Source organism: Lissotriton vulgaris, chromosome 2_1 (assembly GCF_964263255.1).
Source record: "Lissotriton vulgaris chromosome 2_1, aLisVul1.2, whole genome shotgun sequence".
Taxonomy (NCBI): Eukaryota; Metazoa; Chordata; class Amphibia; order Caudata; family Salamandridae; genus Lissotriton; species Lissotriton vulgaris.
In genome coordinates, this window is record NC_141687.1 from 690,505,703 (window position 1) to 690,517,439 (window position 11,737).

The 11,737-nt window shown below is 41.8% G+C and overlaps 1 protein-coding gene across 6 annotated transcripts in view; it reads left to right on the forward strand.

The window, feature by feature from the left end:
• Window positions 1-10,496, forward strand: part of BTBD10 (BTB domain containing 10) — a 179,862-nt gene extending 169,366 nt beyond the window's left edge. For all 6 annotated transcript variants that reach the window (XM_086955923.1, XM_086955922.1, XM_086955921.1 and 3 more), the window contains one exon: window positions 6,819-10,496. In XM_086955923.1, coding sequence (XP_086812049.1) covers window positions 6,819-7,129 — 311 coding nt within the window. In that variant the 3' untranslated portion in view covers window positions 7,130-10,496. The remainder of the gene's footprint in view (window positions 1-6,818) is intronic.
• The last annotated feature ends 1,241 nt before the right edge of the window (window positions 10,497-11,737 follow it).

The window sequence follows — 11,737 nt, forward strand, 5'->3', positions numbered from 1 at the left end:
TTCTGTATGACCAACCCCACTAATCTTGGTGTCGGTCATGCCTAAAGCTCTGTGAACCATTTTAGTGGCATATGGTGCATAATTAGCCCACAATTTAAGATGTGCATCTTTTCATTTTCCCTAGTAATTGTGCTGTAGCTATTATGTTCATGGTACTGTTTGTTTGCCAAAATTCATAAATAGTTTATTGTTCTTTACTGTCGGGTCGCTTTCCTTTATTTTACCATGGCCAATGTTCATTTCCTCCCTTGTTCTGGCTCTTAGCTATGTAGTGTGCTTGCTGATAAAGCTATGCATACATTGACATACTTGAACTCTTTCAGCAGTCTACTTGCAACCGTAGTGTCAGAATTATTAATGTTGACTACAGTTCGGTAATAAAATGGCATTGTACCATGTTGCTGAGCTCGAGTGCAAGCAAATTGTGAAGAACTGCTTCAGGCTTATGCTGAAAAAGATTTTTAAGATTTCCAACTACACTGTTTGAATTCTTCCTTGTTGGCATTCAAATCACAACCTTTTTTTCTCCACATGACGTTCCCCAGTCCAATACTTAAATTATTTTTGTACAAGTATAGCCTCTGAAGTAACAGACATGGGATGCTATGCAAAACGTTAAATATGCAGTGTATGAAGCTGGCCCTCATTGTGATAAATCAATAACCTGATATACTGTGTAAAGAGTCCTAGGGTTGCCTTATAAGTGGACAGGGGCTTGCCCTAGCAATTCCAAGGTGCTCTTTTAGGGGTAGTGTGGTCAAGCAGCCTTAGGCTTAACCGAGAGGACTGCAAGACATCTGCAAATACACACAATAATCAATAAATGACACACAGGACTCAAGTAGGAGATCCACCCAAATTTGTAAAAATAGCAAGTAGCTTTATATATGTTTTGGCATCAAAGAAAAATTGTTCAGGGAAGTATATTTTTAAATCTAAATTATTTTCAGTTCAAAAAGTGGACACTGCAATTTTTGAGTTCTGTAATGTTATCCTACGGAAGGGAAAACAAGTTCTACAAGCTGGTTTAGTACAACGACTAACAGAACCAGGTCCAAGGCAGCATCAACAGTACACCACTAGCGCAACGAGGGCAACTGGGTGCAGGGTGCAAACCTGCATCAGGCCCAATGTTATTTTTTGGAGATTGGTCTCCGCGAAAAGAGGTTGCATGCTCTGGCTAGGTGGCCAGTCGGGCTAACTAATAGCGGTGGCTCAGGCCTCACTATGCTCTCGGATGGAGTGACACCGTTGGTCCTCCACTGCCCAGGGGCGACAGATGCAGAGGTGTTCTTAAGCATGGAGTTTTTCCTTAACGGAGCAGTCGTGGTAGAGTGGGCCTGCGTGCTGAGGCTGCAGGTGACTTCTGAGGGTCAATGAGGGGTGAAACCACGATGGTCTCTGGCTCTGGATGGCTGGGGGACCTTGATCAAGCCTAAAAAAAATCATAAACATTTTACTAGTCGTGCAGGTCTAGTGACTTAAATAATCTACACAACCTATTTGTAATGCTCTTGACCCATAAACTGGTTTCAAATGAAGTGCTCGTGGGAAAATACTTTAATTCATTGAGCCGCCATTTTCTTCATTATCACATATGAGAGCACCTTCAAATGTGCAATTTCAGCATGTCTACTGTCCAAAAATATTTTGTTTTGTTTAATAGACTAAACTTGTTGCCACATATATAATACAAATCTAGCCATGTGCAGGATACACATGACCCCTGACTTGCCTCTTGATTCATTAACACCATTTTCATTAAGGCAGAGGCAGGATTGTTCCTCAAATAATGTTTAAAAACTATCACTTTTAATAAATGAATAACTAAAGCATGAAGTGGTAGCACACTTTCATTTGTATTCAGCAGATTTTAAATTAAACTGGTCACAAACTTTCCCACTGATTAATCTATATAGTGCACAAACAATGTTTGAAAATAGTCTCTACAAATGTGTCATTTGCACATCATCAGGTAAAGTGTTCTGGTTTGTTTTGCTCCTATTTAACTCTGTTTGCTTCACACTTCTAAACTAGAAATAAATTGCTTTTGTCATTCCTGATATATTTAGAAATATTTCTAATAATTTACAGGCTATTTATTTAAATGTTATGTGTTAGAGAAAAATAACTGACCTCTTCAGACAGCTCACTTGACAAAAACCTTTAACTCTAGTAAGGAGAGAAAAGTAAATTTTAAGTTTCCAAGCAGCAATTAGTTAACCCCTTCTTTGCTTATGATGGCCCCTGGCCCCTGGTGGGCGTGTGCTGATGACGGCTGGGGGCCGTCATGACCCTGCCCACTTCGAAAAACGCCGTACAGGTACAAAATCGCTGCTGCGCCCAAGGGGTTAAAAGGCAAACTGACATTTTACCTCTTTCCTTGAACAGACCGCAAATGTATCAAGATAAAAACAAGATTTAATGGCATTTTTATTGCTCATTCACTTTATGAATGAACAAAACATCTGTTCCTTTCCAGCCTAAGTTTACTTGCCACATGGGACTAGTAGGTGCTAAAAATAGTTCAACCTGACTCATTGCGAGTGGGGTAGTAGATTTTTTTTTAGGCCTGCTTGATGACACCATTGGCCCACTTTGAATCGAGCTTGGAGGAATGGATGCAGTGGTGGCTTGAGGGGTTTGGTTTTGGCGGTTCCAGAGGCCTCAAGAGTCCTTTCATTTACAGTTGCTTCTCTCCTCTGCTTTTGTGGCTCTTTTGTGTCCTCTCTTCTTATGTCATCAGGGTCTGCAGGGTATGTTACCACTTCTGTCGGAAGTGGGCATAACCCTGTCCCAGAATTCCTAAGTATTCCTTCACAAAGATGGCTACTTCTGAACAACCAGCATTGGCAAAGCCAATAGGTCTTGCCTATGAGGCCCATAGCGCCCTTGCTTTGCCGCATGAGACACACTGATAGTTTGTTTACAGTGTTTGGTGCTACACCGCTGCATCTTCTCAAGACCATAAACAAAATGTGTCACCGTTGCCCAAGTGGACCACCTTCAATTTATTGACCTCAGAAGAAAGAAAGACCGAGTCAGCCAGTGATGGCTGAAAAGTTGCATATGTTTTCGTATAACATATAAAAACCTTCTAAGGTAACTTTGAACCTGCTCATCAGGGGCATGAAGTAATCTGCTTGTAAAATAGTAGTTTTCGTAAAGGTATTTTTTTACAATATTGCAACTAGAAAATATCGTTTCTGTGGGAACTCCAGTTTTGCACAATCAATGTCCACAGGCACTGCACCAGTAGTGATTACCATGGAGAAAAATCCTACAAGATCCTTGCAAGGGTCAGACAGTATGTGGTTAGCCAGTCTCCAATAAAACTGTCGAGTTATAGAAGATCAGCCTAGAAAAATAGACCAGATACAGGCTGGAAAGATAGCTCAGTGGGTTGATGCATCTGCACTGCAAGTCACAGGATCAATTCCCAGCAGAGCGGGTTAGACTTCGCGTCTAATGAAGGTCGGATGCTCTTTAAACCCAATCTGGAGGTTTATGTGACATGGTCTGTGTCCTACTAAGTTAACACCAGGGCACTCCAACATTCTGTCGTTTGAATGTTGAATGGAACAGGGGAGCTTAGGTCTGTGGCTAGGAGCCTCAAATGAGCTCTGTGCAGCACTACACCAGTACCTAAAATCCTGTGCGGATTATACTCCGGTAAACTGAATGTACATCTGCCTCGAAACTATTTGAATAATAAGCATGCAAGAACCGATCGTCGATCTGTCTCTCGTGGAGTTTACACACAAACATGCAATTAATTGCTTATGCGCAGATCCGTGAACTGGAAGCGCATGGACACTGGTTAAAGACAAAACGTGAAAGTACTGTTTTTCATTTATCGGCCCCGTTTATAATTTTTTAACCTAGATATGGCATTATATTTTGTGTATCTGCTATGCATGTATCGTGCCCACTATGAACAGAATGTGGGCTAGCAGGGGGGTGTGCAGGATCTGGTAGTTTACAAGGCATGGTTCTTGGGTGGCAGAGGTCACTAGGCTAGGTAAGGGTCAGGCCAGTTTGCCAACAATGTATCTTGATTGGGCCTTAGAGAGCGAACTTGCCTAAGCTGGGTGAATCTGCACAGGAAGAATATTTTTTGGACTCCAGAGGACACTCCGTCTGGGCTTAGGTGAGGTCAGTGTGCCTGCTTCACTCTGCTCGCAAGGGGACTGACTGTTCTTGTGTGCGCTAGACCTCCTGAAGCGCAAAGTGCTTTTAGAAGCTCTGAAGCCATCTTCCCTCTGAATACTATTGAGTTCCAGGAAAGCACGGGCAGCGCCGTTTGTCTCGTCTCCTGCTAATGGCCCTGCTTTGTTAACATTAGCGGGTCCAAGATCTGTGTGCAATCTGTTAAATGTCACTGTGTGAGGAGGAAGGGCGGAGCTTTGTGGCGAGAGCTCCCTAAGAGACACTGTGCCCTACACCAATCCCCTGACCACCCACAATAAAAAAAACTGAAGTTGCCCGGTCCAACAGGAAAAGCGAAAGGAGATTGGGAGGGGAAAACCAGTTTCCAGGACTGCCATGAGTATTAAAATAAAGCTAGGGCAAAAGCTGCCAGTTACGGGAGACTGACTTCTAAACGACTGATCATAACCCATGACCTCTCCCCGGACCTGGGCATACCCACAGAGCCGCAGAAGAACAGACACTATTGGTCTACATGCAAAGGGCATTTTCGGCACAGTAACTCAAGCAAGAGCTGGCGCTCTGAATTGCATGAGAAAATATTTTGAGGGAATGCAATGCCAAATATGCATTCGTTTAACCCTTGCTGAGTGACCCTTATCAGGGCTGCGGTCTTGTTAGGTGCACTTGCCTATGTATCCTGCTCCACTCACGGTCCCTCGACATGCCAGCATGGTGAACTATGAGAAAATGAAGCTTAGTGCACGAAGCAGCCATTCATCTCTCCCCGCAGCACCCATGAGGAAAGAAGACCATGATCCGAAGCGCGGCGTTCCTAAAGCGGGCGACGTGATGTTAAAATAAAAGCTCTTTGACGTCCAAAAGTACACAAACGCATTCTGTACAATTTAAACAGTAACATGAGCGGAAACTCAGGAAGCAGTAAATGTATTTGGAAGGGAATCGCAAGCCTGAGTCGGACCCGAACAAAAAAAATTGGGCCAGGAAGGAACGTAAATGTAATACAAAATTAAGACCACATGTAGCAGAGAGCTGTCATCCGGAAGGATCTCAAACAACAAAAGGCGGGAGTACCTAGACATGCTGACCAAAGAGAAGCATGCATTTCTTTAAGGCAGGGATGGGAACAAATGTGGAAAAAAAGGAGGGACTGCAAGCCATAGTGTACGTTACATCCTGCCTCACAGAGCATGCGCTGCCCAGGCTCGACTTAATCATGTCCACCTCATTGTAGCCCACCTAAGGGATGATACCAGCCTGGAAGTGGCACGCCTACCTGACTAGCTGATTTTCCTGCCTGTCCATGTGCCGAGGGAGCCCTGGACAAAGGGGGGTTTATTCCTCTCCTGTGAGTGGAGGCAGAGTCGCACTCTGAAGGTGGCAGCTCTTTGAAACTTGCAGGCCTTTGAAGGTTAATCAGCAAGGAATATTACACCCTCTTCCCAGACAGTCTTTTGTTCTGAGCCTCCTGAGAGCAGAAGCTCGCACCCTAGAAGATCAGAACAGTGTCTTGGGTGGCAGGCTGGCAGAAACCAGTCAGGAAGCACACCAGAGGCTAGTTGGTTTTCAAGGAGCACTGCTAAGATGCACTCTAGGAGTATGTATTGGTAAATGTATCACTGGATTCAGTGTGTGTTTATCAATATGAGATGTTTGATACCAACCATCCCTATTTTCAGTGAAGCCATTGTGTAGCTGGTGGAACAAGTTTTCACCAGTGTCCAGCAAATAGCCTCCATGTCCATTTGCACTGGCAGTGATAGGTCTGACCAGCACAGGGGCATAGCTGCTCATGCAGAAATGCCCTCACATGTAATATACAGCACATTGCCTTAGGGCTGTCAGGTCTGCGGTACGGGTGACTTACATATATCATATGTGGTGTTAGGGGACATGGCAAACAGGGATGTGTGACAAGTGTTTTAACTTTTGTCTGCAACAAGACATACAGCCTGCAAGGGTTGTCTTGCTTGTTCTTAGTGAGTGGTCCCTTCGGGTGAGACAGTTCTTGCTGGTGCCCTTAGGGACTCTCTTTAGTACCTCAGGCACTAGGTACCCAGGGTGCCATTTACTAGGAACTTATAGAGGGTGTTAAAGGTTTTGCCAATTGGGTAAAAAATTGTACAGTTGTAGGGAAAGCACACTGGTACTGGGCACCTGGTTAACAGGAACCCAGTACACTTCAGTTAAAGTTGATTGATTCAAATACCATGTAAAAAGTTGTTGGGTGCTGCAACAAGAACCCTGCTCCCTACATAAGGCTAGTATGTTTTTCTCAGATTCCTCTGCTACCATACAGACCATACAACAGCATGCTTTAGGCACGTGGGAGCTGGAACAGCTTTACTGTTACTTTGGTAATTGGACATTTGTATTAGCCAGATCCAAGTGAGGCCCTGTAATAGCCCCTTGGTCCATCAAAACTTATCTTCCTACCCAGATCATCAGGTAATGGGAACACGCATCTTTATCCGTATAAATTGTTAAAAATGTGCAGTTTCCAGATTAATAGAAACGTTTTACAAGTATTTTCAGGGCATTCTAGATTGGGTATAACTGGCATCACCCTTCAATCTTGTTTAATGTTGAATTTTAAAGTCTGATATATTAAAAGAAATATTTGATGAAAATGATTTCCTTTTTTATAGGTTATCCCACATACAAAGAAAAAGTGAAGAAGAGGCCAGGTGGCAGGCCTGAAGTCATTTACAATTATGTCCAAAGGCCATTCATTAGAATGTCCTGGGAAAAGGAAGAAGGAAAGAGTCGTCATGTGGACTTTCAGTGTGTGAAGAGCAAGTCTATAACAAACCTAGCAGCCGCTGCAGCCGACATTCCTCAGGACCAGCTTGTGGTAATGCACCCAACACCGCAAGTTGACGAGTTGGACATTTTGCCTAATCATCTTCCGCCTGGAAATAATGATTTGGATCCTGATGGTCAAAACCCAACCCTCTGATCTATGCTCATATTCACTGCATGTTACATAATTGAAAAGAAAAACTGTACTCTATTCAAAATTGCTCTGCAATTTCAGTTTTTCTTGTTATATGAACATAAAAGCAATTGGAGCTCTCGCAGTGTGGACTTTTATTATTAAAAGACCATTGAGTACTTCAGAGGTTTTAAAATGAATAGTTCTAGTTCCTGAGGTTCACGTTTTGTAAATGCATTTGTTTCCTGGTAGGATGGTGATATTGGTTCTCTGTTTTTGCTGGACTGCACTTTACTCACTTAATCACTCTCAAAACGTTTGTCAAAAAGATGGGATCTGAGGCTATTGAACGTTTATTTCCATGTTACACAGTGTGAAAATGTATAAACCAACAGTAAGAACAGCACTTTACATATGGTGGCACAATGGAGCTTCTACAATTCTTTTATATGCTCAAGAAGCCCAGGGCTGATTTTGAGATGTGTGTTTCCACTAATACCTTTATTGTAAATGGTAACTGTTCCAAACCATTTGAAAGTGGCATACATAGGGGTGAGTAAAAACGAAATTTATTTACTACTGAAACAGTAACTTTTACAGTGGCTGGTTTACATATCTCATTTGAGACACCCAACTTGGAGTAAATAATGCCTCGAACAGCTGACAGCCATTCAGTTACCTTTTCCGATTTGTTTCAACTGTTTCTCTTTAAAGTTACCTTTCTTCTACTTTCAAACTTATCTTCTGCACCCCATATTGCGACTGTTAATTGCCCTAATGTTATATGTGACCTATAATTAAAAACCCTGGTATCCATGAACGAAACATTGATTGGACGGAGGTCAACTTATATGCAATTTGTTTCAGTTAACACCTCGACTTATTTGTGGAAAATGCACAAGAAACGATATTGCTTCAAAGAGACTTATTTTGCTTTCCTCTTTTTGTAGTCAATACAAACACTAATGCTGATGTATGGCGAGATCTGGTCTGTTTGTAGATCGTATTGTTCAGTTGTTTGATGAATCGATCTAACCCCTTCATCAAATAACATAAGTACACCAGGCTACTGTATGTAGCATTTGTGCTTGAGTGTTTGCTACTTTCTGTTGGAGCCTTTGTGTGAAATTAACCATCTCTCTAAGAAAGCTTTGTAAGGAGCCTTTTGATGATGTTCAGCCCACAGTTTGATACCTGCTTGCTGGATATTTCCAATTTTGTTACTTGAGACTAGCATCTTCACCTTCCAACGCCCAACAGCTACACCAAATGTAGTTTTCATTTTTGTGATCATCCATTTCTCTGACTCATTTTTTTTTGTTCTACATCTTCTAATAATCCAATTACTCAAACCTGATATTTTTGCTAACATGGGTATATCTAAACACCAGATGAAAGCAACGACTTCAGCATATTGCGTGTGCATCTGTATGCACTTTTTTATTATAGTTTTTGTAATTTTAGATTAGGTTCTGTTGCAAACAATATATTTTTGAATATATTGCGAATGCATCAAATCAGTCTAGTAGCAAGGGTTCACTGGGACCATCGAACATTGTGTAGCTGTGCCGAGCAGAAAAACCTTTGGGTCCGCTTTTGTCCTTGAAATAGTGGTGCTTATTTTGCATCTTTCTTTTGCCCGAACCACTCAAATATCAGTCTTAAAACGTCGAATGTGTAGTACTAACCTTGCAGTCTTTTTTTGTGTATGATTAATAAGTTGACAATAATTGCTATGCATTTTTGCATCGAAGCGCTCCGTTTGCTGTTAACCTATCAATAACTGTAGTCGGGCTTTCCCATAAGGCAACATGTTTGGCATTTTATGTGGAGCAACAGGGATGCGTATAAACAAGCATCACACATACTTGTGAAGGAAAGGCCCTTTGAAAGTGTCCCGACTTTAAAGAGGCATCAGTGGATGGTATACCTGAAAGAAATGTAAGCAGGAGATCAGTGCTGTATGAACCACCTACAGTGGTTTAGATTGCCGTCTGAAACGTCTCTAGTACGCACTCATCCTGTGAAGTGTTAGCTTAATTTTTTACATGAAAAAAACAGTTGTCGGTTTAGCAATCAGATTGACTAAAGAAAATTTCAGGCAGGTTTACTGGTCTGCTGGAATCTGCAGTGTCTAATTGTGAAACGTTTGTAAAACATCCAAGTGAAACCTGACACAGATATTATTTTCATAAGCAAGGTCATGAACACCTACTGGGTGGAAAAAAAGGTAGTATAGACAATGGTTTTCTAGTTGAGGTGTCTCAATATTTATGCGTGTCTGCAACGTACTGCTGCAGCATTAGCTAGTTTAAGCCTCTAGACTAGAGTGCAGCCATTTACAGTTGAATCTGAAAAGCATGGTAGGTGTTACACGATGTGATTGGATAAACTACAGTAGTAATCTGAACAGTGAGATAAATTCACCAGCTTAAGATAATGGGCAGGGCAGTTGAAGCTTGACTAAATTACCTCAAGTATACGGCCTTTCAAGTGTTTTAAACATTTGACACTGCTGTGATTGGCACTTGATTAAATGACAGTGATTGGCTGATCTAATGTGATAAAAAAACATTAGCTAGTAGATCTAGCTAGTGGTTGAGACTGTGAAACTTAAGAAAAAATTGCAACCTTTTGAGAGTTAGTAGAAGATCTTATTTTCGTTTTAAGAACTTGCCCTGCACAATAAATGAATGCTGATCTTGGTGGTCACCAGGCCCTACAAATACTGAAAACGTTCTTAGGAAAGTAAATACTGATTGTTAATGTAAGATTTCAAGCTACATTCGTATATTATTTTGGTCTGTAGTTCTTACATGCCTCCCAATTCTCAGATCATCAGTTAAAACATTTCTTAAGGATTTTGTACTGAACCGTTTCAAAATTGATGTTGGGTGCCACATTACACTACTGCTTACAAGCAAGGAGTGCACAGTGCAAGCACTAGAACACTTTGTAGTGCAGAGGCATGCTTTGCCAAATAGAGCACACCTATTACACTTATTTAAGACCACAATTTTAGTATAATAAAAATAAATTGAAAAGTCAAGCCAGAATATAATGGGTAATAGTTTGAAACTCAACAAAGATTTTTGTGAATCACAGATTTGAATTTCTGCAGCTGAATTAAAAACAAATATATAGAATAAAGTGACAGTGAGATAGGAAGCATTGCTACACCATTTGTATTGGGGGCCACCATATTTGCCTTGTTGGTCAACTGAAAACTCCAAGATGGTGTTCAAGATAATGGCTTATTCCAGGTGTTACGCAGCTGTGGAGAGAATTGTTGGACTTCAGTAATGTTGGGTGAAAAAAATGAGTATTGTTCATTCCTTGTTACTTAAATTATTGTATGCTTTTTCATTCAAATAAAGTTTCATTATTTAAATGTTTCTGTTCTCTTCTTTTAGATAAAACTTTCCATGTTAAGCTGTTTAACATTATTCTGAATTTTTTTATAGATTATTTTATTTTTAATCTGTTTTAGTTCTTGTGTTCCAATATATTGGTACAATAAACAGGACAGCATAAACAACATCGAATAATCTCTGTTACAGAGCACAGTCCTGCACATTCTTCAAATCCTAGGCAGTAGGATATTTCTCAGATAATCATTTAGCATTCAAATAGGCAAGTACTTTGTGGATCATTACCAACGGTTCACTTCTTCCAACATGTTTTCCCCTCCAATTGCCTCTTAAATTCATACGAGTCATCCTTAGCATCATTACTGTTCTAAAGGGTCTCATTCCTCCTGAACTTGCATCCCCCCTCCTTCCACGCTCCCCCGCCACCATTTCCACATGGGAGGATTTCCCCTAGCTGTTCTGCCAAGGTGTATCCGGGTCGGTTTGTCATTCAGCAAGATCGGTCCGAAACGGATCACATATGTCTTGTGGCCGGAGAGAATCCGCATTAATTCTGAGTATGCTAGTAGTTGCTCTTGACAATATATAAGATCATGCAGCCATTCCTTAAACTTAGGTGCCCTCCCGCTTCCCCATCTGCAGGCTATTCTACGTCTGGCCGGCAGCTGTTCCAATGACACATATTTCCTAACTGAAGCCTCTTTCTCCGCCATGTAGCCTAACACTGCTACAAGTGGGTTGTTCAGGATGGTGGAGCCTATCATCTGTCCTAGGGCCCCCAGCACCGCTGCCAATATCTTTGAATGGGTTCACAATCCCATGGCAGATGTAAGAATCCTGCTCCATCTCTACCGGATCTATCACAGTGGTCGTTCTCTCGTAGCTGGAATCGATAGTGTGGTCGGGGTATAGTATATGCGATGTAAATATTAAGAGTGTGATGCGCAACCTACTACTTGCTGACACGTACCCAGTCTGTTGACAGCAGTATGTCCATTGGTCATCGCTAAGGGTGTTCCCCAGATCCTCACCCCAGAAGGCCCTCGAGCTCCAACCCTGATCAGGGCTCTTTGCCTAGGTGGTGCGGTATAGCATAAGTACCACGTACGTGGTTGCAGAGCTTCGCAATAGTGCGTGTAACAGTACCAATATCACTGGCTCAGCAGTAAAGTAGAGGATAGCAGTTTTTACGTCCTGGTGTAGGGGGACATCTAGGAACAGTTCCATTGGGTTCGCTGGCGTTCTCCGAAAAACGCTTCAC